The 24,753-nt window shown below is 39.5% G+C and overlaps 1 protein-coding gene across 1 annotated transcript in view; it reads left to right on the top strand.

Annotated features, from left to right (window-relative positions):
* CC2D1B (coiled-coil and C2 domain containing 1B) overlaps window positions 1-24,753 on the top strand; it is a 2,494,855-nt gene that overhangs the window by 356,064 nt on the left and 2,114,038 nt on the right. Inside the window, exon 4 of the mRNA XM_044085963.1 lies at window positions 10,113-10,241. Within this exon, the coding sequence (XP_043941898.1) occupies window positions 10,113-10,241 (129 nt within the window). The remainder of the gene's footprint in view (window positions 1-10,112; window positions 10,242-24,753) is intronic.

Raw genomic sequence — 24,753 nt, 5'->3', positions numbered from 1 at the left:
GTACTGGTGTTAAAGGCAGTCAGCAGCATTTTTTTTTACCTTTAGTGGTAACTTGTTCCATAGACTAGGAACACTGAGTTAATAATCTGTCCTTCCAATGTTTATTTGTTGGTGTAGATTTAGATCCTAGTGTGGGTATTTGTAGAGCCAATGGTTTTGAGATGAAATAGGAGACCAAATAGTATTGAATTTTTCATGTCTTAGGTTCATAGGTTCATAGGTTCATACTAGGCTATCTGCCCGAGGGCATTTATAAGCCTAGCCCATTGTTTTGTGGCTTACGCCACCCCTTTAGTATGGGGAACTATACCCATTATTTTGCTGTGCCTCTGTCGAGCAGTGACACTGAGGTAATTCCTGGGGTATATCTGCAATCTCCCATCCATTGGTCAAGATTTCTCTTGAACAAGGCCAGCGAGGTGCTCTGCCTCACATGTACCGGGATTTTGTTCCACAGCATAGGGAGTCTTTGGGTGATGAATCTATCCCTCCAGCACGCCCTATTAATAGCCGTGTCGAGGTTTAAGTCTCCGCCTTGTGGCTCTGATGGATCTAGATTTTTGAGGTGAAGCATATTCATCAAATCTGGGTTTGACATGGCCTTGTATGTTAGGCAAAGGTCACCTCTGAGCAGCGACTGAATAGAGCTGGAGTTCTTTCAGTCGGGCAGCATAGGACAGATTTTTGAGACCCTTTATCCTTTTGGTGAGGAACTTTTGTGGCCTCTCCAGCTGCTGCAAGTGTCGGGTCAGATACATTCGAATGGGGCATTGTACTCAATCATTGGTCTGATGAGTGATGAGTAAAGGGAGACTATGACCTCCCTTGATCTAGATGAGAATCCCTTCATGATAAGGTGGGCAATGTAGAAGGACTTCCTAACTACTTTAGCTACATGGGTGTCGAATGACAGACTACTATCAACCTGGGTCCCCAGGTCCCTGATAACTTCTTCTGTGCTCAGTGGATTGCTACCTATTTGGTAGATAGTAACCTTGTTTTTCCCGAAGGGTATGACTATGCATTTTTGGCATTTAACTTTAGGCCGTGGCTCTGGCACCAGTTATCCGCTTCTGTGAGACCCTTCTGAAGGATATCTGTGTCAGATGTGTTTTCTACTATGGCGCCAGTTTGCAGTCATCTGCAAACTTTGTCAGCCATAACCCTCCTGTGTTTGCTTGTACTGGAAAAGTAGATGCCAAACAAGAGTGGGCCCAGGACTGAGCCCTGTGGGACACCACTTGTGACAGGCTTTGAGTCTGACATGGCGCCAGCAACTCTGACCCTGTGGGTTCTGTCACTCAGCCAGTTTGCAACCCATCTTGTGATGTATGGGTTAACATTTAAGCTGATGAGTTTTTCAATGATACCCGAGTGGGGTATTGTATCGAAGGCCTTAGCCAGATCGAGGTAGGCTGTATGGACTGCCTTTCCCTCATCAATGGCTTTGGTGACTGTTTCGAAAAAGTCAACCAAGTTTAAAAGGTCATCTCTGAGTAGTAGGTAGGCTACTGAGTTGAAAGAGAGCTGTGTTGATTTATCAGAATAAGTTGAAAGATTTAAGGTCTTTAATTTCTTTGGTTAGAAATATTTGGGCCTGGCAGTCAGCACAGAAGACTAAAGTACTGAGCTGCTAATGAGCTGCTTCCTGTGCCCAAGGTACAGGGTTTGATTCCTTCCACCTTCATTTATTTGCATACTGTGTGACTCTGAGCAAGTCACTTAACCAGACAGTGCTCCCAGGTCACGTCTGAAAAGGGATAGTTTTGTTCTGTGGGCTTATTTTGGTCAATAAATTGTCAAAAAATATATAGAGTTGTATTGGATAACTATAATGTTTATGAGGGAGCATTTCTGATTGGGGTTCAGGAAATTATCTGATTAGGTTTCTTAGAACTATTGGACATGCAAAAGCCCAGGCACATTATTGTGGATGCATTTGGGAGTACCTCATAAAAATCAGACCGCAGTTCAGCAGGCCCTAGGTCTCTGGATCTAAAGTTTAAATATCTGTGTACAAAATCTGGTGTAGAGTCCACTGTTTTTTCAGTTGATACATCCAGGAGATAGCTGGGACCGTGGCTCAATCCCATCACTAGCAACCAGGAAAATATGGTGCTTTACTATTTTGACAAAAGATTTGTACTTCTACCATTGGAGTCAGGCAATTAACTTTCAGAGCCACATGATTCACTTTCAAAAGTATGTTCTTCAACGCACAGAGGACTTAAGCAAAGATATTCATGACAAAATCTTAAAGAAGACTCTGAATTACTACAGGCTGTTTTGAAAATGGGAAAGCATGTAGTAAAATGTGGTTATGATGCTGTACACAACTTTGTTTTTTGGGGGGGGCAAGGCTTTTACAGGCAGCATTGGTAGGTGGTATCTCTGACTTGGAATCTGTGGCCTCACTGAAGATGTATAGGTTCAGCTACTCCTTGCATCCTTAGGCAAAAAAATGCTATTTTGGGAGTCTTTTGACGATATTTCAGAGAAGTTGGAAGAAAAAGGCAAAACTGTTTCTGTGGAACAGCTTTTTTTTTTTTCACCCCACTTGCCCTGAGATACAACTCTGATTAATCCATGGATTAATAGCCATCCTTTTGAAAGTAGTCCAGTCAGAGCAGTATAAGCAAAAGAGAACTTTTGAGAAAAACAGCAGTCTTGGGTTTGTGGAAAAGGCTGTGGCAGACAGATGGATTAGGGAAGGAATAATAGGTTCCTTCCCAGCAGTGTAATAGGTTCCTTCCCAGCAGTGTAATAGGTTCCTTCCCAGCAGTGAAGGCCATAAACAGTACTGACAACCAACCCCTACACACACACACACACACACACACACACACACACACACACACACACACACACACACACACACACACACACATTCTGGGCAGAATATTTTAATTTTCAGGATATGCTTGTCTGACCTGGCCTCAGAAGAATGAGTGAGCAGTTGTAGCCATATGTTGCAAAACAGAATATGGATATTTCCTTCCCCTTCCTAGGAATAGTGCTCCTCCCAAAAAGTAAATAAGTAATGTCTTTTTGGCTTTTCCCAGTTAGAGGTCGCCACAGTGGAACTCTGGTCCGCTCATGATTGGCAGTGGATTTTTACAGTGCTAAGTTGCCAGCCCGATGCCAGCCTTCAAAGACGGCACGCCCATTCACCTATGCACCTACCTGCATGTCTTTAACATCACTCGACCATGGGAAGGACATGCAGACTCCACACAGAAGGCGCTCCAGCCAAGAATCGAACGGGAGAACCTCTTGCTGTGAGGCGACAATGCTAACCGCTGTACCACCGCGGCCTCCTCCCCAAAAGGAAATAATTAAACCCATTTCCATCTTGAAGCAGCTACTGATTAAAATGACCATAGAGAGGATCTGCTTGCATGTGCATGACGGAGGTTTTTATACTGATTGTTCTTATACCAGGTAAGGATGGATCCTAGAAGACCATCCTTGACCTGTCCAGGCTAAAAAAAATTCCTGTGGGTCATGTTCAAAATGTTTACCCTTCCTACTCTAAAGTGATCCTTGTAGGTGACCTTGGATAAGAAGGATTCCTGTGAGCATATGTTATTACACAAGGACCACAGACCATTCTTCAGGTATATAGCAGGGAATGCCACTTTCATTTTATCTCTTTGCCATGTGGCTTCTCTCCTATGCCTAAGGTCTTTAACTCTTGAGCAATAAGAATTGCATGCAGATTTCTTTGGTTGGTGTTACATGTCAAAGCTAATGCAGACCTTCCCTTTGTGCCTCAGAAGTGCAGTTAGTTCCTCACTGTAGATGTCTCAGATGATGTCTTTGGGCACACAGTTAAAAGTACATAATAAGTAGGCCAAATAACTGGATTACAAGCATGTAAATGTTAAGGAGAGAATGATGCAATATGGATCAGTATTGCACCCAGGCAGCTTGAAAGTGTTAGTAGATGTGGTATGTCAACAAACAAGAAGGCACCCCTTGTAGCTTCTCAGTAGGTTGTCCATGATAGTGTGGGAATTGGCCTGGAAACATGCCCTGCATATCTAAGTGGTCTGCATACCTACTGATCAGATTATTTTGGCAGACCTCTTCAGCAAGGTCTTGCAGCAGCTTTCGTGAAAGAAAATTGGACATGGATGTCTTTCAGACAATATTTCATAAGGAAATAATTCCAAAAGTAGATTTGTTTGCTTCATAGTAGAGCCATAAATGTGGATGTTCTACTCTGCGTTCTCTTGCAGGTGACCCTTGGCAGTGAAGGCATTCTTCCTTCCCAAGAACCATGCCTTTCCTTCCATGTTAGCCTCTTTAGTAATTCCTTTTTAAAAGGAAGAAGTGGAAAATGTAAGGCTCATCCCCATGACACTCCTTTGGCCAAAACAGTCATGGTTCTCTCAACTAATACAAGTAAACAGGAGGGCCCCTGCCCTTCTTTCCTGCTACAGCCTTCTAAAACTTCACAACTTTCAAGTTGGCAACATTTAACAATTTTCAGTTAAGTCTCTCTCAGTGTCAGGGTCAGTTCACCATGGGGATGGAACACATACTGCAGGTGGCCAGTAGATATAACATCAGAAGATCTTTCTTGGATAAGTGGAAGTTGCTTGTGATTTGCTGCACCTGTGTGCAAGCTGAACTGAATCTGCTTCATCTCCTTTATTTCTATGTTACCTGACAGAGCTGTTTGACAAAGAGTTAGCATATTCCTCTGTTAAGGCCATTTCTACTTACCTTCCTTTGAATTTCTGTCTCTCCTTAAAGTCAGCAAATATGCCTTTCTAAAAAGGGGCCCTTCATGTTAGGCCTCTAAGGAGGCTCATTTCTCTTTCTTGGAACTTTTTTACTAAAAAAAAATGTTGTCCCTTCCTTTGAGCCACTGAGTTTAGCTACTTTAAAATTCTTTCCCTGGAAGACTATTCTGGTAACCATTACTTGCAAAAAAAAATCTCTGAGCTGCAGGCCTTAAAGTGTAAAAAACCACTAAAATCTTCCACTAAGAGGCTACTCGATAGAACCAACTTTTCATTCATGCCCAGAATTTTCTTGGAGTTGACATTGAGTCAAACCATACTACTGCTTATTTTTCTCAAATCTCTAGAACATTAAGGAATGAGTTGTGCATGTAATGGATATGCACAGACAGACCGATATTACACAGCCAGAACCAGAGATTCTTGGTAGCCTAGCCAGTGTTTGTTTTAATTTTTTTCCTTTTTACCCGGAAAGCAAGCAGACTGTTATCCAAAACATCCTCTTTAAATGGCTTGATAGTTATCACCTTTTGCTCTGACCATTATGGTAAGGAGCACAAGGGTCAGTTTAATAGCGTGTTATACCTGAGTGACTGTCGTTGCTCCCTCTTAACATTTGTGAGGCTACAGCCAGGACACCATTCACAAGGTCTCCAAACATTACAGAATAGATGCACAATATAGAATCAGGATGGATTTTGCCACTGCATTTTGCAATATATTTTACAACTTCCTGTCTTTGCTAGGTTCAAGCTGCCTCTTGAGCAGCAAATTGGTTTAGTACTCTTCACATGTCTAGGGAATTGTGCTGCAGCAATATGGTTTCCCCTGTGGTTTATCGATTTTTCAACATTGAAAACTGAAATGTTACAAAAAGATTATTTTGCAAGGAAGCAAGCACCTTAAGTCATATATTTGAACTTCATGGTTACACTACAGTGGGAAAAAGTAGAAAACCACTGAAAGTGCACTGGTGGCTTGTACTGTCCAACTAATTGTGGTTCAACAAAACACAAAGTCAAATCCTGTAGGAAAATCCTATTATCAAAACATCCCACAACAAAGTTACTGTGGAGGAAAAATTAAGGTGTACCCTTGCATTTGCACTGTTGCTTAACTGAAGAGCAAATTATGTTGCAGAGGAGATTTCATCAGAACTTGAACAGGGATAAAGGTATGTCTGCTTTAATAACAAAATTTTATGACGTTCTTGAGAGAGGAAGAGAGGAAAATGATTGGATTTATGAAGGATTTTCTAATTTTGTCTGGATTATCAGATTGTAGATTTTTTTAACGAAGGTGTAGTTGGATTCTTAGCTATAATATGGTGCTGCCAGATGTAATGCTTGCTTTTATGCTGTTAGATACTATATGCTTTAGTGTAAATGACAGATAGTGGTAAGAGCATGTACTAAACTTACGGTACCTCTGTGAAGTCATCCCTAAAACAAATTTTTATTTTTGAGAAAAAGCATCAGCCATTGCAGTAGTCAGTAATGTAAGTCAATGTGCAACTGACTTCCCAGAGCAAAAATCATGTAGCGGGTTGGGCAGACAGAATACCTCAGTGAGGGTACCACTACCAGATATGAATCTGTTAAAAAAATATGGTAGGAGATCCAGGTGTGCTTTGTGTCAGAAAACCTATGAAGACTGCTTTTACAAAGGGGGGAACAAGTTAAAATAAAATGGGAAAGCAAAATATCTGAAGGTGTAGAGGAATATAGCAATAACCCACGCCTGGGTGTGGGTAATGCTAAATTTACCCATGGTTGTCGTGGTTCGCCCGAGGGACCAAACAAAGCCAACCGTGGGTAAATTTAGCATTACCCACACCCAGAAGTGGGTTATTGCTATTATACCATGACATTATTTAAGAAAAGAAACTGTTACTTTTCTTAAATAATGGCATAGTATAATGCCTGTTTACTGCCCTTCCGCAGATGTCTGGCATCCGCGGCAGTTCTGATGTACTGCGCGCCTGCGCAGTACATCAGAGCTGTGGGCAAAAGCAACGGAGAAAGCAAGATCTCCGTTGCTTTTTTTTAGTGTCTCGCTATGTTAAATGAGTTTAACATAGCGAGACAGTTTTAAAATAAGCAACGGACATCTCCGTTGCTTATTTTAAAACTGTCTCGCTATGTTAAACTCATTTAACATAGCGAGACACTAAAAAAAGCAACAGAGATCTTGCTTTCTCCGTTGCTTTTTTTTTAAACACTGTCTCGCTATGTTAAATGGGTTTAACATAGCGAGACAGCTTTAAAATAAGCAACGGAGATCTCCGTTGCTTATTTTAAAACTGTCTCGCTATGTTAAACCCATTTAACATAGCGAGACAGTGTTTTAAAAAAACGAGTTATACTAATGGAAAAAAGTCCGGGCGACCGGACCTTTTTCCATTAGTATAACTCGATTTACAACGGGCACGCTGGCACGTTTTGGGGGGGTCATGGTATAATATAGCATAGTTTGCTTTGCCAAAGAGTGTTTCAAATGTAGAGATTTTGTAGTACAATCTAATGGGACTGATATGATTTATACTGTGCATGTGCATCTCCCATTTTCAGAGAAAATGGTTATGCAATCAGCATCAGTAAGCTGATTCAGAGTGAGGCAGAAAAAACCTTGAAAACTGACACATCTAATAACAGAAATTCCAAGTTGAGAGAAGTGAAAGTAGTGCACTCCACCAAGGGAATGAAAATCCCAGCAAAAATAGTAAAAGCAAGTTATGTGAATCTGAAGCAAACGTAGTTAACAGTTGCTTTGTTGAGCCTTACTCTGCAACAAAAGTTCTGTTTCTAACTGTGCTCTGTTCTGAATTCACAGCTGTTGACCCAAGGTGTGAGAATCTTCATATATTTTTGGGGAAATTAACTCTATGGATCCAGTCACAGAAAATAAGCCTCACCTGGAACAGTGGTATAAATAGAACTCATTGAAACCTTGAAAATCCACAGTATTCTGTGGTTGGCTGCAAGCAAGCAGCTGGCAGACTACCTTATTAGGAAGGTGGGTTCCATCGTTGGTTTTCTAAAAGCAGTTCAGGAAGGACTGTGACATTATTGACCATTACATTTTACAACAGTGTCTGCCTTTAGGGGAACAAGTTGGTTTTGCAGCAGTTTAGACTATGAACTGTGTGCATGTATGTGTTTGCCTGCCTATCTCTGTAATCTTACATGAGGAGCTCGGATGTTTTAATAGAATCACTTCAGGAGCCTGGCCAGAAGGACAGATTTTCTCTAGCTTTCATACAGAAGGAATTGTACTACAGCAGTGATCTTCTTATTCAGATATCAGTGTCTGTTAACACATCTGTATTGAGTAATTCTTTATGCTGCCAAAAGACCCTTTAAAGTGCACATACATTTCTTATAGTCAAAGTCATCACATCAACCTTTTTTGAATTTAACCTTTATACGGTGGTACATGTCTTCAGGAGCTGTGAAAAGCAGTTGCATTAACAACAGGAAATGCCTCGTGAAATGGTTTTATATACAATTGGGTATTGTTTGCATAACACTGAGATTTCATCTTGGATCCCAAAAGCATACCACTGTTATTAAGTAACAGTTTTTAAAAACTTAATGTCTTGGGCTTTGTGGGAGGAGAGATGCATCAGAACATCTTTGTTTAAAACATATTTGCTATCAGGTTACTTGGTTGTGGTAAATATGTTCGTGTGCTTTACAAAATATACTCCACATAACTTCTTCATTAAATAAAATGCATTTGAGTAGGTTCTTTGACATTATACAGAAAAAAAAAACACTTTCATTTCAGAAACTTGGAAATGCTACTGAAATATTTGATTTCACGATATAGTATTCCTTTTATGGGGCATTTATTGTTTGAGGAAAAACATTTAGTATAAATTTTAAAGAAATGCCTTCCAGTCCCTGAAACCTGTTTTGTCAGTCCTTTATGGGACTTCTTGTTAGAGAGACTTTAAAAGATCATGTCTAAAGGTGAGAAACAACCTTCGATATTTGTATAAAAAAGTGTTTGCATGTATAATTATGCATGCTAACACTTTTTGTACAAAAAAACTAAAGTTATTTTGCACCTACATATAAAAAAAAAAAAAAACAGTTTTGCTTCCAAACATGGAAGACTAAATGTAGTAAACCGTGTTTACGGCATTAAAATTCATGGGAGGGCAGTGGGCAGTTGCGTCATTTGTGTTCCAGTTCTAAGTATGCTGGATTGGTGTAGGTAAATAATTGTAAATTAGTGATGTAATTGCCAAACTGTTAAATTAACAGTTTGGCAAAAAAAAAAATAATAACTTATATAACTATATAGTTTTGTGCCAAACTGTTAATGTAACAATTTGGCAGTTATATCACTAATTTACAATTACTTACCTACGCTAATCCATCATAATTAGGGTTCCAGCTCTAAGTATGCTGGGTTAGCATAGGTAAATAATTGCAAATTTGTGATGTAATTGCCCATCTGTTAAACAGTTTGGCAGAAAAATATTTTTCTGCTAAACTGTTAATGTAACAGTTTGGCAATTATAGCACTAATTTTCAATTTCTTACCTACACAAATCCAGCATACTTAGTGCAAAAACCCAGAATGAAGTAATTGCCTTCTGCCCTCCCATGAATATTAATGCTATAAACATGATTTACTACATTTAGTTTTCCACATTTGTAAGCAATATTTAAAACTTTTTTAAAGGCTTCAAAAAGCCCTTTTATGTTCACACACAAAAGTGTTTGCAAGCATAAGTGTGCATGTGAGCACTTTTGTTTGAAAAGCGCGTTTCAGGCCTTTAAACATGATCTTTAAAAAAAAAAATAATTATAGTTCTACAAAACGTAAAGTGGTATTGTGCACTGTTTTTAAAATTTTAAAGAGTTGGTCACTCAGGAACATATTTAACTTGTTTTTTTCAGCTCTTCTAAAGTACTGTGTCACCATTCACTGGCTGTCATTTCAAATCACTTGTATACAGCACTTCGTAAATATTGCCAGGAATTTATTTACCCTGAAGTAAAGCCCAAAATTTTATGTTTTTATTAAATGAAAACTGCAGTGGGAAGACGGTTAAAAGCATATTAATTGTATTTACACAGTTAGATTATGGATAATATTGTACTACTGTTATTTTTATGTTTATATTTTCTTCTTAAGTATGTCTACTGAACATTTTTTTTCAATTTCTTATGTGTTTCACATCTTTTTTTATTGGAAATTTATGATTAACTGCAGTTTTAAATAACTGTAGTGCATGGGTTTTACGTTGATAACTTAGTTTTAAAGGAATAGTTTGTTTGAAAGATTGTCTTGAAAACATACTTACACAGTAAGGCCTTGGATAACAATTCTTTTGCCACTTTCTAGGCAGAATTGCATGATGTGGTAGGAGAAGATGATGAAGAAAATACAGAGCTTGAGATGGAAGTCACAGAAATGCCTACAGTTAAAGAAACGCCCACAAATATTCTGCCTCAACCTGAACCTAAGCACGAGGTAAAACTGTCTCTTACATAATCCAAAAACAGAAATGCATATTACACACACACACATCCATAATATATATTTATACATATAGGGCGACACAGTAGTGCAGTGGATAAAGATGTTGTCTCACAGCAAGCGGTTATTTGGTTCTGTTCTCGACTAGAGTGCCTTGTGTGCTGTGGTTGCTTCTCCTTCATGTGTTTGAGTGGGTTTCCTGTGGGTGCTGCAGTTTCTTCCCACATATTCCAAAGACATGCAGTAGGTGAATTGGACACTCTAAATTGGCCATAGGTGTGTGTGTGTGTGTGTATGTGTGTGTGTGTGTGTGTGTGTGTGTGTGTGTGTGTGTGTGTGTGTGTGTGTGTGTGTGTGTGTGTGTGTTTGTGCAGTATGGCGGAACACCCATGGCAAGGATAGCCACCTGGTGGTGTGAACTTTGGTTCTGGATGATTGTCACTGCCCTTGTGTAAAAGTGGGAAAGAGGTCATGGATGGATGTCTATCCATGTATGTATATGTGTGTGTGTATTTATTTTTCTTTTAAATAACCTGCTGCTGGGTTAATTCATATGTATTGTCTGAAATATCCTGTTACAAACCATTGAGAAGTTGCTGGAAGTCCATCCCAATTTTGCCTGATGCACTTGGTTTATTAACAGTTTAGCTAGCAGATGTAGATAAATGCAGTTTTACACACCACTGGATGGTAGTCTGGCAAAGTCACAAGGGATTCTGAGGACTTTACTCCCCCTTACGTCATTTTTACTCAGCAGCATTACATTTTTTCAGTATCTTCAGCAGTAGTGTTGAAAGAAAAGCAAATACTTTGCATCTCTTTGCAGGAGTTTGGTTTATGCCAGTTTCTTTAAATGTGTCAAAGCTGTCTCCTCAGATGACTTCCTGTCAGATTTTGAACTATTTTTTTTATCATTATTCTAATTGTCTGTCTAGAACAAGTTGTCTATTCTCTGTTAATTCAGCACTATGAGAATGAGCAGTACTATGACTTCAGTTTTACAGGCAAAAGAACCTGTTTGTAATGCCATGAAATGGAAGGTCGACTCTGAATGGTAGTCTAATGATTCTTCAAAGCAGACTCCAGTGAGTATCACTTGAGACAAGTATGATGAAGTGAAAGCCATCTCTTCAGCTGAGGACTGCTTTCATGTTTTTTCAGTGAAACAGACTTTCCACCATGAAACAATTATTTAATACAACACTAGGTTGCTGTGTAAGTGTTTCTGATCACATCTGTTATGTGCAGATCACAGCAGCATGTCCTGTACTGAAGCACAGTGAACTCCAAAGGTACAGTGGAGGATGGAGTGTGTGTGTGTGTGTGTGGGGGGGGGGGCTATCCTATCTCTTAGCTCCCATGAATGCAGCATTTGCAAAACTGGGCACGTAAGTGAGGGAGGGGCAGGAAGTAGAGTCATTACCAAAACACACACACACACACACACACAAACACACACACACACACACACACACACACACACACACACACACACACACACACAGTGTGGGCCAAAGCACCTTTTGCACTTCATTGTGAGATTAGTTTCCAATGAGATAAATCTCATTTATAGCTAAACATACCACAGGCATTAGGGTGGTGCAGTGGTGTAGTAGTTAGTGTTGTCAGCTCACAGCAATAGGTTCTCTGGTTTGAGTCTCGGCTGGGGTGCCCTCTTTTCAGAGTCTGCATGTCCTCCCTGTGTTCGCGTGGGTTTCCCCCTGTGCTCTGGTTTCTTCCAACATTCCAAAGATGTGCAGTAGGTGGATTGGACACTCTAAATTGGCCCTAGGTTTGAGTGTGTGTGTGTGTGTGTGTGTGTGTGTGTGTGTGTGTGTGTGTGTGTGTGTGTGTGTGTGCGTGTGTGCACGTGCACGGATGTGTGTTGTGCACCCTCTGAGAAGGGTTGGACCTTGGGCTACCAACCTGAGTCTGTCAAACCCGAAACAGCTACAGAAACAATGAGCACTGAAAAGTGTTCATTGCCTGATCTACCACATGGTGCGTAAATTGGAAAGAGAGAGAGAGAGAGACCACATTCATTCCAGAGGGCTATTTTATCCCATTTACTCTAGGACTCTATTTATAAATGGGGAGGAACCCTTCTCTGGTGTATAGGTTATCCTATCCCAGTCTTTGTTTTTAAATGCAGAAAGAATCTTCAGTCATCTCCAAGAAGACCTTTCTAGTCTTTGGTTCAGGTGTGGTACCTAGTGCTACCACTGATCTACAGTGATGACAGAATTGTCATCTTCATGTTTAACATGGTTTGTTTATTTAGTTTAGTTGAGTAAATGATTCTGAACCGTAGGTTCCTTTACAGGAATACACTGGGAAGAAGAGCTCCACAGTACAATGCTAGAAGTATTTTTTTTTTTTTAGAGGAGGTTGAGGAGGAAATTGGAGTACCTGGACAAGGAGCCTCAGTGATCATGTGAGGAAAATAGTACACATTCTACCTTGACATTAGCTGGAGGCCAGAATTGGAACCCCTGGATACTGGACAGCATTGACTACTGAGGAAATGCTTCCACTTTACAGTGTATTTGGGGAAACCATCAAAAGCCTAGCTAACCTATATGTTGTGGACTACTCCACCTTCATCACAGTGGGATTTAATCAGTTTCTTTGCCAGTATTTCCTGATCGTTTTAAGTGATGGTTGTTATAGCCTTAAGGACTTGACAGAGGTCTTAGGCTACCTGTCACTAATGTTTATAAATCCCATTGGAAACAGTAATCCTCAGAGTACTCATTCATTTGTTTAGTGGGAAATGTTGCCCATTTTTCTTTGCCAGTTAGATTTGTACTTATGAATAACAGTTTAATGATAAAAAACAGAAGTTCAGCAGGCGAAGATAAAAGGATCATCTTGAAAGTTGATTAGACAGTTGCACACATTGTACTTTTTTTTTGAAACACCCACATTTAGTTTAGCAATCTGCAAGTACAAGTGCACACGTGTTTTATACGTAGAGGAGAGTACTTGTTTATCAGAGTACAACCTTTACATAATATTACACTGTAAATTCATATTTTACTGTGACTGTAAAACTGATTTTGTGGATGTCCTTCCTTATCACTGTTGCAGTATTCTTTACTCCTGAGATATCCTGCCAAGGATAGCAATTGTCCGACCAGCATACCAATGCCTTTACATCTTCTGGGCACCATAGATCAGATGTTTCTCCTAAGTACAAGGTGTAAGGTACATATGTGACATATGACGCCTAATCCTCAGAACAACTTTACCAGTCTGACCACTACCTCCGAATTCGATCTGTACACCATTCACAGAGTTTGTTCATCTACTGAACCTTCTAAAGGTGTGCCCAATCGGGGTTTCCAGTTTCCTTTTTTCTCCTTGTAGTTTGTTTTCGTGTCATCCAGGAAGGGAAAGCGTGAGTGTAGGAGGCAGACTCCAAATAAAAAGTGATATGAGAAGTGTCTTTTTTTTTTTTGTTTGGGTGCTACACATGATCGTATACGGTGTAAGATTTGTCAGCCATTTGTCCATAACACATTTCACAGTCATCTGTTATCCTTTTTTATTTATTTAGAAAACCAGTATCTGAAGCTTTTGGCTTAGTGTGCCATGGCTGAATCTACCCACCCCAACTTTTAGCCGCCACTTGAAAAAAAAAAAAAAAGCCTGCTGCTGCTGTCCAGCCTCCACTGGGACATCTCCATTGGGTTGGATGAAAGAGCCAAGGACTAAAAAGAGCCAATGACAGGTACCTGTGCCATGACTTGGTTAGAGGCTGTCATAGAACTTCTTCCCTGTACATCTGCTGAGGCTGTGCATATGTCTGCTGCGGATGTAGGGGGAAGTCATGGTTGATCTTGCAGTTAGCACAGAGGACAAAAGCTCCAACTTGTTAATAAGCTTCTTGTGTCAAGAGTGCAGGGTTTAAATCTTTCCACCTTTATTTACCTCCTGTGTGACACTGAACAGGTCATTTTAGGGGAATGGTTCTGGCATGATGGTTAAGGTTTTCACCTTATAAACATAAGGTATAGGGTTTGATTCTGATTTGGGGTTATTGACTAGGCTTAAAATGGTCTTTCAGGGAAGTTAGCCTAGTATTCACTTATGAAAGTATAAACCTATTTATATCCAAGGTGCGTAAGGAGATTTCTCATATATTAGTTAAGGAAGAGGTGCCTGGTACCTTCATTGAATCTAGACAGGGGTTTGAACCTCTTAGATTTGTTAAAGTAGATGTTTCTTAAAAAAGAAACAAAAACACAAACATGTGGCTTCCAAAGACTAACAGGACTTCACTCTTGGGTTTTTCAATGCCCTTATGTCCCTGAAGCCCCCGCAAGGTTTGTCTGTTCCTGCTTTTACCCCTTGGTCTTCCACCCCTTCCAATAGGCTGAGGAATTCTGACTCTTCTTATGAACAGTTGAATTCTGGTGAAGAATCTTTGGCATACTCTTCTCAGAGCCACTATCCTCTTGCCTTATCATGCTTCTGTGGTTGATGTAGTTTTTCTGGGGCACTTCAGGTTCTGAGGATTAGGCAGTCTGTCACATATGTGCCCTATGCTTTGTGCATAGGACGTACGTCTGAGCTGTCATGCCTGGAAGATGTAAAGACTTTGGTATGCTGGTAGGATATGTCAGGAGTAAAGAATACTGCAAAAGTGATAAGGAAGGACATGAAGTGGTATTGAGGCAAGTAAACCACTAACAGTTCCACACAAGTGTAATATCCTGTACAGGCGATGAATTAGCTGCCTGGATGATAGTTTTAATACTTTTAAGGCATCTAGTTTCTGAAGATGTGCGGCATTTAGGAGGGAAGCCCCTCATGGCACCATCTTTATTTCCCCTGTTCTTGCCCTGGCTGCTGAGTATCCCTGAGCCCAGAGGAATGTTTGTCATCTCCCTTCCTCCTATCCTGCACTAAAGAACCTGCCTGGTCTTTAAGGACCCCTTTAATCATTTTCCAGCCATTCTAAAGCCTGGCCAAAGTTTCTGCTGCCCAGTGATTTGTTTTCTGACCTGATCCTAACGGACTGGAAACTCCCTTCCTCCTATCCTGCACTAAAGAACCTGCCTGGTCTTTAAGGACCCCTTTAATCATTTTCCAGCCATTCTAAAGCCTGGCCAAAGTTTCTGCTGCCCAGTGATTTGTTTTCTGACCTGATCCTAATGGACTGAAAAGTACGTCACACCCTAGTCGTAGTTCTCTACATGTATATGCTTAATTTTACACTGTACTTTATATAGGTGGTTGACTGTTTCTGTGCAATTTCTATCCTGTATCACACAGAGATAGTATTTAAGCCACTGAGTCAGGATACCAGCAGCCATACCCCCTCACTATCTGTGTTCCTACTGCCCTTTTCCTATACCCCTATATACACATTACCTGTCGTTCCCGTACACAGTTACCTTGTTGGATTCTGCTTTCTGCCCACTAGGTGGTGCTCCTAGGTAACGTCAGGCTATTACTTCTCCCCCCACTTTTTCCTAACCTCTTCTCTGGATCTTGTCTCTGACTGCACCCCTTGACTAGCTGCTAAACCTAATGCTTTTGTGTTACTGCTCTTATCCCTTTCCCTTTACACCCATAGCTCCATTATATGTCTTCTATCTCCTCTCACTCCTCTACCCATTTCTACCTCCAACCTGCCCAACCAAACTCTACTTGCTACTGACCACCTTCACTGCACCTGGAACCTGCTTCATCTCTGATTGTCTCTGCTACCTCTTCCTCTACCGGCTGTAACTCACTCATTTCACCCTGCAGGCTCACTCCGCTCCCCTACTCTACCCCCAATTCCCACCCACCCCCAGTGGTCCTAAACTTATACTTCACTAACCACTCCCCCCTTATTCTCATCCTATCACAAACCTCATCATCATTAGGCCACTCCCCTATCTCTTTCTTTCCTAATTAGTACTAATTACCTCTCTTTTGAACTACTCGTTCACCTTTTCTAACCAGTCTCTGTACTACTTCCCAATTCTACCTCCTTTATAACCTCTACTAATTTCTTATTTGCATAATTTACACCCTGCTCTATCTCCTGAAACACACTCTCCTATTTTTTACTTTACCTACTCACACAAACTACTCACACCTCATAACTACTTATTACAATGGCCCCAACACACAAAACTATTTTCACAAACATACTAAACTTAACTACCACGATAGCCTCTCTTACTATACCTTACTCACTCACCTTCTTTGAAAATCTTTCTCTACCTGAACAAAGCCATATCTTCCAACAAACTTTTACATCTTCTTTCATCTACTCCCTTAACCATAGTAACATAACCTGTACCTCTAACTATATACTACCAAAGTATCACAGAGCAACCCATGTTACTTACTTCACTTCCAAAAAGAATTTTAATAATTTCTACAAAATCCATAAATTTCTACTATATCCCCAGCAACACCCCCTCCTAGATGGTGACATTCATCCAAACCCTGGCCCCAATACTGACTATACCTATAACCTTAACAGTTTAACATTGCCTGTGATGTCTACATTAACTAAACCACCTAACTCCCTCCTGATAATTCACCTTAACATTAGAAGTATCAACAATAAAATTTCCCACCTGCATGCACTCCTTGATGTGCACTCATTTGATATTCTATGTCTTGCAGAAACTTGGCTAAAACCAGCTACTCTAGACCAGGAAGTTAGCCCTCCTGGCTATAACATCCTCAGATGTGACCGTAAAACCAAAAAAGGTGGAGGTATAGCCATTCTCTATAAATCTAATCTCCAAATTTCCCCCTTTAATGTGCTTCCATCATTAGATACAAATCTGAAATCCTGACTATCAAACTCCAAATCAATAACTCCAAATCTATCTATCTAATTTGTATGTATCTCCCCATGGTAACAGTACCAATACTCTTGAAAACTTATTTAGTTAACTCTCTACCCAATTACCCCAGGAGACCATTGTGCTGAGTGACTTTAACATTGACTGGTCCACCTGCAGTTCCCCTAAACCTAGTAATCACATACATCTCTTTGTATTCTCACAATTAATAACCACTCCTACTAGAATCCACAAACCTAGCAGTAAGGAAACTATTCTTGACTGGATCCTTATTAACAGCTACCCTGAAACCTATACTCCAGGAACCCTTCCCGATGATATCAGCGACCATATGCTTACCTACATTATTAGACAAAAAGTCCTTATCCCAAATAACCTTAATCTCAAAACCTCCCACTCAAAAAAATTATTTAATCCAGACAGCTTCCTAAATGAACTGCAAGCTTGTGGCTGGTCACCACTGACCCATCTTGAACTTGATGAGGCTGTGACCTACTTTAACAATACCTTTCTTCAAATCCTAGATTACCATGCACCTTATCACTCTATTAGAATAAGAACCAAATCTGCCCCATGGCTCACAAAACAAACTAGGCAAAAGATACTCCTCAGAAATAAAATCTGGGCTAAATGGATAGCCACCAAATGTCCATCAGATCTCCTCCACTTTAAACAGTTAAGAAATGCCACCAAGAATGATATTCTTAGAGACAAAAAAGACTTCTGCCTTCATCTCAAACAAACTAGCCAACAAACTCCGCAAAAATTTTGGTCAGGGATAAACAAACTTCTTCAGCCAGGTCACTCTATTAGTCCGGCCCCAGCAGGTTTCAATCATAATAACTCCAACCAGATCCCTGAAGCCTTTAATAACTACTTTACAGAAGCCATTCAAACACTAGCCAACTCTTTACCACCTTTTACTGCTTCCCCACTAAACACCTCCATGATTTCATCTCCTACCTTTCAAATACAACCTGTACCTACATCTCTCATCTGTAAGCTACTTCAAAAACTGAAACCTTGCACCCCTTCTGCTGACCGTCTCCCATCTGAATACCTACAAATTGCCGCAAAAGCCAAAGGCTATCCCATCTCTCTCCTTATTAACAGAACTATCTCAGAAGGCAAAACCCCTACCATATGGAAAGTATCCCACATCATCCCTCTACATAAAGGTGGATCTTCAATTGAGCTTTCTAACTTTTGACCTATTGCCTTACTCTCCCCATTAGCTAAGATAATGGAAAAATGTATTCACAATTACTTAACCACCTACTACAATATAACCTACTAGCAAACTGCCAACATGGCTTCAGACCATTCCATAGCACAACGACTGCCCTACTATCTTTCACCAACTCTATAAATAAAAATCTTAACAATAACTCTTTTTCCTCTGCACTTTTTATTGACCTGTCAAAAGCCTTTGATATGGTTAACCATAACGTACTTCTAGACAAACTAAAGGCCCATTCTCTCGATCCACATGCATTAAAATGGTTTAGGTCGTATCTGGAAAATAGACAGCAAGCAGTACTTTGGGATAACAATCTGTCTACATTACTTCCAGTAAATATTGGAGTACCCCAAGGCTCTATCTTAGGTCCCCTTCTTTTTTCCTTATTTATTAACGATCCACACATGAACATACCTCAGGCCACCTGCATTCAATATGCAGATGACTCCACCTTAATCTGTACAGCTAAGAATATAGCCTTTCTCCAGTCCCTCACCCAAATTGTTTTTCATAATGTTGAAAACAGGTTCATGCAACACCACCTCCTCCTAAACCCCAAAAAAAAACAAAACTACTGCTATTTTCTCCAACTCTTAAATCACCTAATGCATTCTTCTCTATAACCTCTAACAATGCTACCAACATAACCCCAGATACTACAACCTGCCTACTAGGTGTAACAATTGATAATCGTCTCAACTATGATGACCGCATCAAATCCACCATAAAATCAGTTAACAAAAAACTTGGTACCCTCTATAGAATTAAACCCTTCTTTACCACTTCTGCCAGGAAAACTATTGCCCAGACCCACCTCATTTCTACCCTTTTCTGTGCCTCTGCTATATATACGAACCTATCTAAAAACAACCTCTCCAAACTTTCCACCTGTTATAATAGCATAGCTAGATTCATCACATGCTCCCCCTTTAAAACTCACCACTGCCTCAACCTCAAACAACCTGAATGGCTAGAACTGCGGAACCATATACTCTGTCAACAATTACTTGTCAATCAAAAGATCCTATACCACCCCAACAACACCCCTATCATCACTAATATGATTATACCATACAAAAATCTGACTACACTACGCCCTGCTAGTAAGCTCCTAGTTTCCTTGATTAAATCTAACAACAAAGCTGGTGACTCACTTTTCTCAAACACAGCAGGTAAAAACTGGAATCAGCTTCCTTCTGAATTATCAACCCTTGCTTCTACTTCTCTATTTAAAAAACATCTTAAAGAACATCTTAAAACTCATTGGCTTTGTCCATGTGCTAACCCAGACTGATATATTTTTCCCCTTCCTGCTCTTACCCCTATCCCTACTCCTCTAACCTATGCCTCCAAATCTAGTTACTACTCTTTTCTTCATAGTAAGAGAATAAAATATAAGGGCTTTTTTCTCTTAATTGGTCTTGCTCTCATACCTACTGTTGTGTTTTAGTATCATTTTTTAGTATCATTTTTAGTATAACTTTTATAGTTTACAATTTTATTATTATTTTTCCTTTTGACCAATGCTGCCTCTGCATTGTGATTTTACATGTCTTTTTATATATTGTTAACTTTGTCACTGTTCATGCTTGGAGCTTTTCTCCACGGGCCTCTACTGAAAAAATGGACATATATTCAGTTAGACTAGCCCGGTCAACAAATGTAAAATAAATAAATAAAATAAAATAAATAAATCTAGTTGCTATCAAATCAAGAACCAAGATCCTTTTAAGGCTACTGTGTCTCTGGTTCTACAAAATTTGTGTGGGCTGTATCTTCTGGCTTTTCTTATTGCTCTGTCAGTGTTCAGCTGTTTGTCATTTCAGTATGCATGGCTATGGATCCCCCTCTTTCAATGCATTAATATTTAAAAATTTTTTTGAAAGGGGTTATTCATACCCATCTGCTTAAAACAGGCTGGTCTTCCATAGGGTATTATTTTTTTTTCTCAGAAAAAAATTAACTCTTGCTGCATTTGAACCAGCTCATTAGGCTGATTTGAAGTTCAGTCTAGCCAATGTTAAGATAACATTTTATTAGGGCCGTGTCTTGCTCAACATTTTTTGGAAAGGGGTAGATTCTAGAAGTATTATAGAGGCAGCAATTTGGTCCTGTACAAGTTATTTTACAAGGTTTATTGCATGCTTTGCTAGGACTACTCTCCAGGGGCTCCTAAACCCTCATCCTTCTTCCTCCCAAACATTGCAAGCTGTAGTAATTAATTAACCCTTATAGTTAAGGCTACTATATCAGTGATCAAATAATGAACATAGTGCAGTTATGGAAGTAAACTTACAGTAATGGTAGATGTTTGAATGATAGATCACTGCTGCAGTAGTTGCTCTCTCCCTCCGTCCATGTTATTTTTGTTTGATTTTTTTGGCTAAAGTAAAGGTATTAATTTTTACTACCTAGTATTGCCTCTTTTAGGGCTCTAGCCTCCCTGTGTCAGTTGGCATGAATGCTATGAAGGGCTTGGTGCCCAGACCACTGATTTTCCCATTGCTTTGCTTGAGTTTCTAACAGTCTAGGTGTGTAAAAGGTGCTCTTAAGCTTTGGAAGCTGACCAGCTGTATATGTTTTGTAGGATATAACCTGTATAGCTAAGGCTACTGCAACAATTGCCATTCAAACAACTACTGTTATGGTAAGTTTAATTAGACAACGGTGCCTTCTTTCTTCATTACTTAAATCTGCAAGCTTATATAAGACTTTGATTTGAATCAACACTTTTTGAGATGCTTCTTCTGTGTGGAATTTTTATTTGAGGTTTTTGATCAACCTAAACACTTTTAGGCTGTGACATTTGGAAGATAACTGTCATTAGGATTATTATTATAGGTGGAGTACTGTTTTGATGCGAAGATGTAGCTAATGTCATAACTGTACACTTTGCAATATTAAGTGCTTATATACAGTACATGGTCATTAGTATTTAGAAGTGTGCACATTGCTTGATTACCCAGTTAGCATGCCCATTATAAATTGACCATACCCCAATAAAAAGAAGTCCAGCTGCTGAAGTCTTCTTGAGCAGGTGGCTTTTTATTAGAATGCACTACTGTAGTTCAGCAATAAAATATTTTATGTGGGACTGGGTAAAAATACAAGGAGTATCAGGGAAGTTCTTCAAAAGTCTGGACAAGTGAGACTTCTAATTACTAGCATAGAGTCGATTGCACTGCTGGTAACCATACCTCTCACCTGCCCAGAACTTTTCAACAGGTCCAGATTTTCCTCATATTTTTGCTTTGTCCCACATAACATTTTTTATTTTTCTGGTTAATCGCTGAAGTTTTGGTCAGTCAATAATGCCAGACAAAGTTTCATAATTCAAGCAGTTCTGAAAATCCACATTGATGCCAAAACCTGTTCTTTTACATTTTAAGTTATTTGTTTTACTTACATTTTGGTTTCTTGGTATGCTTTTTTCCCTTTTATCCTCCTTACTTTTGGCTGTATTCAGAATTCTTCAAAAAGGAGTCTACTGGCAGTATTTCATAAAAAAAGAGTGAAAGCCAGTCTGCTGTCTTCACAGTCTCCTCTGTTTTACTGCATTGATGTGTTGTAGAAGCTTGTGTGCGTCTGTGCCATATGCATTTAGAGTACATCAGTATCCAGAGCAAGAGGTGGAAGAACACTAAAATGTTATGCAATGAGATTGTTTAAGAAAGGTAAGCAATTTATTTCTTAAATAATGTTTTATAATAGCAGTAATTTACTTGTGTGGGTTTCACAGGATTTGCCCATGGATACCTTTGTATAATCACTTAGACCTCTCCCTCATGGTCAAACCACACAAATTGTGAGAAAATCCTGTGATAGTCACACTCAGTTGTGGATTACTGCTAAAGTGCATTGTGCCATAACCATTTCATAAATTGCTTGAAATTGTTTTGAAGTGATTGCTGCAAAGCTTTGCAGAGTGTGTGTGTTTAAGGGAACAATATCATTTATGTAAAGGTTGATGTCTGTATTGGCATGATCAAATGGGTGGTTGTTTATGATTTATTTGAATAGTAAAGGCTTTAGTACCTTTCTTTGTGGTACACCACAGGAGAAGTCAGCAGTACTGGATGTTAATTCTTCTGATAGCACATGAAAAGTTCTTTAGTTTAAATAGTTTGGAAACCATTTACCCACATTCTGTGAAGCAAATCCATAGTTTTTAAGTCTTTGATGAGTAAGTTGTGGTTAACTGTCTCAAATCCCCTTTGTCAACAAATAGTACACCCACCAATTGCAGCTTTTCAGTGTTGCTTAGAGTATTATCTGAGACAGAATGCATCTCTGCATTAATGGCATATTTTGCCTAGAATACATATTGGTTTTGTGAAGAAGATGATAAGGTCAACATTCTGTTTTTGAATGAATATATTTTTCAAGTATTTGGCTATATGACAAATGTGTACTATTGGTTTGCAATCTGGTAACAACTTAGGGTTGGTAATTGTGGGATGCAGGCATGTCTGAAGCCTTAAGGTAGAATTTCAGTAGTTACAGAAAAATTAAATATGTCTGCTGTGGATTTAGGTACGTAATATTTCCCCCATTTAAGAAGCTCTAGGATGATCTGAGGGTGAATAATTGAATGATATTTCAAGTATTTTTCTACTTTTTAAGTTTGTGTAACTCTAAAACATTATTGATGAAAGAAAGGCTTATTATTTTATTTGTGTTATAAGTGAGCAGTAGTACTTAACTATTATCAAATAAGGGAGAGAGAATGATATTGCTGAACCTGATATATGGTCTTTGATGACTTCAGGGGCATCCTCACTGATATGAATGTTATTGTTTGCTACTGGGATAATACTTTTTGCTTCTGTACTTTTCCAAGTCTGAGCTCTATGAGGACTGGAATTTTATTCCTTAGTTTGAATCCTGATCAATTTAATTTGGGGAGTTGTCTCCTCATTGAATTAAATGTCTGTGATTCATAATGGAAGCATTGTTTTTGCCAAGATTGCTAGTACAGTTTTGGAGCATTTTTGGCTAAACCAACTATGTTTTATTTGTTCTATTTTAAGAAATCTGAATTTTACAGCTTTGGTAGCAAGACTGCATTTCATAGATTCATTCTAGGCTAATGACTCAAGGGGCCTTTCTAAGCCTAGTCAAGTTTTCCCGAAAGAATAATGATGCCCTGTGTCCAAATAGGACACTGAGGGCCAGGCATTTATAAGCTACCTCTGCCCATAAGGGACATGTGTGCCAGACCCAGTGTACATTTCTTATTCCCCATCCACTGGTCTAGGTTGTACTTAAACAGGGTAAAAGATGATCTCAGCTTCACATGGATGGGAAGCCTGCTCGTTAGATGAGGCAGTGTCTGTGACACGTATCTGTCTGCCCAGCATGTTCTGTTTTAAGTTACAGACAAAATTCAGGTTCCTAGAGCTTGTATTTCTGTTTGACTTAGGAATATGCAGGAAATTCATAAGTGTGGTGTTTGCGGATGCCTTGTAAGCCAGGCATACATCAGCCTTCATCAATCTGTAGGAGACTGAGTAGAGGGAAAGGGCTTTAAGGAGCTCTGCACAAGGCAGGTTTGTTATGCTTTGTATTCTTTTTGTAAGGAACCTATGAGGTTGCTCTAGCTGCTGCATATGCTTGGTCAGATACATACCGAAGTGAGAATTGTACTCTATGATTGGTCTGATTAGGGTGAAGTGCAGTGGGGTAATGCCTGTTTGGACCTAGCTGCCACTCCCTTACTTATAAGTTATGTAGCATAAAAGGATTTCCTCACCACTGTGGTCATGTGGCATTCAAAGGTAAGGCTGCTGTCTACATGTGTACCCAGATCCCTGACCATTGGGTCGACTCTTAGTGACGTATTGTCAACATGGTAATTAGCCAGGATGTTGACTTCCCACAGGGTACAATTATGCATTTCTTAGCATTAAGTTTAAGACCATGGCTTTGGCACCATTTGTTAGTCAGAGATATGCCTTCTTGAAGAATGCTAGTATCTGCAGGGGAGTTGTTGCTTACCTCCAGTTTGCAATCATCTGCAAACTCAGCCATAAACCTTCAGCATTTGCTTCCATTTCAGAGAAATAGATGCAAAAAAAGGAGGAGGCCCAGTAGCGGGCCCAAAAATCAAACTTTGAATCACTTTTTTATCTAGCATCTGCTGGAAGACTTTTCAAGGGCATCCCTAACAGAAAAGATCAAGAGGTCATAACCTCAAGATATCCATATAGGCTCATAGGCTCACTGCCCTGAAGAACCTATTTTTTTTAAGCATAGCCAATAACCCAAGTTCAGAATCAGACCCAGGACTTTGTATTTATAAGGTGAAGACCTTAACTACTACACCAAATCCATATATGCAGTTAGTTTTTAGATCTTTGCAGTTGTTACAGTCAGTAGTATTTGACTTTATCTATACTGTGCTTGCTGTGTTCTTTAGTATCTTTTTAAGATTTTGAGTTAGGCAACA

This window comes from Protopterus annectens, chromosome 10.part0, assembly GCF_019279795.1.
Source record: "Protopterus annectens isolate FY-2018-M chromosome 10.part0, PAN1.0, whole genome shotgun sequence".
NCBI lineage: Eukaryota > Metazoa > Chordata > Ceratodontiformes > Protopteridae > Protopterus > Protopterus annectens.
This window is presented reverse-complemented; position numbering and strand designations above follow the sequence as displayed.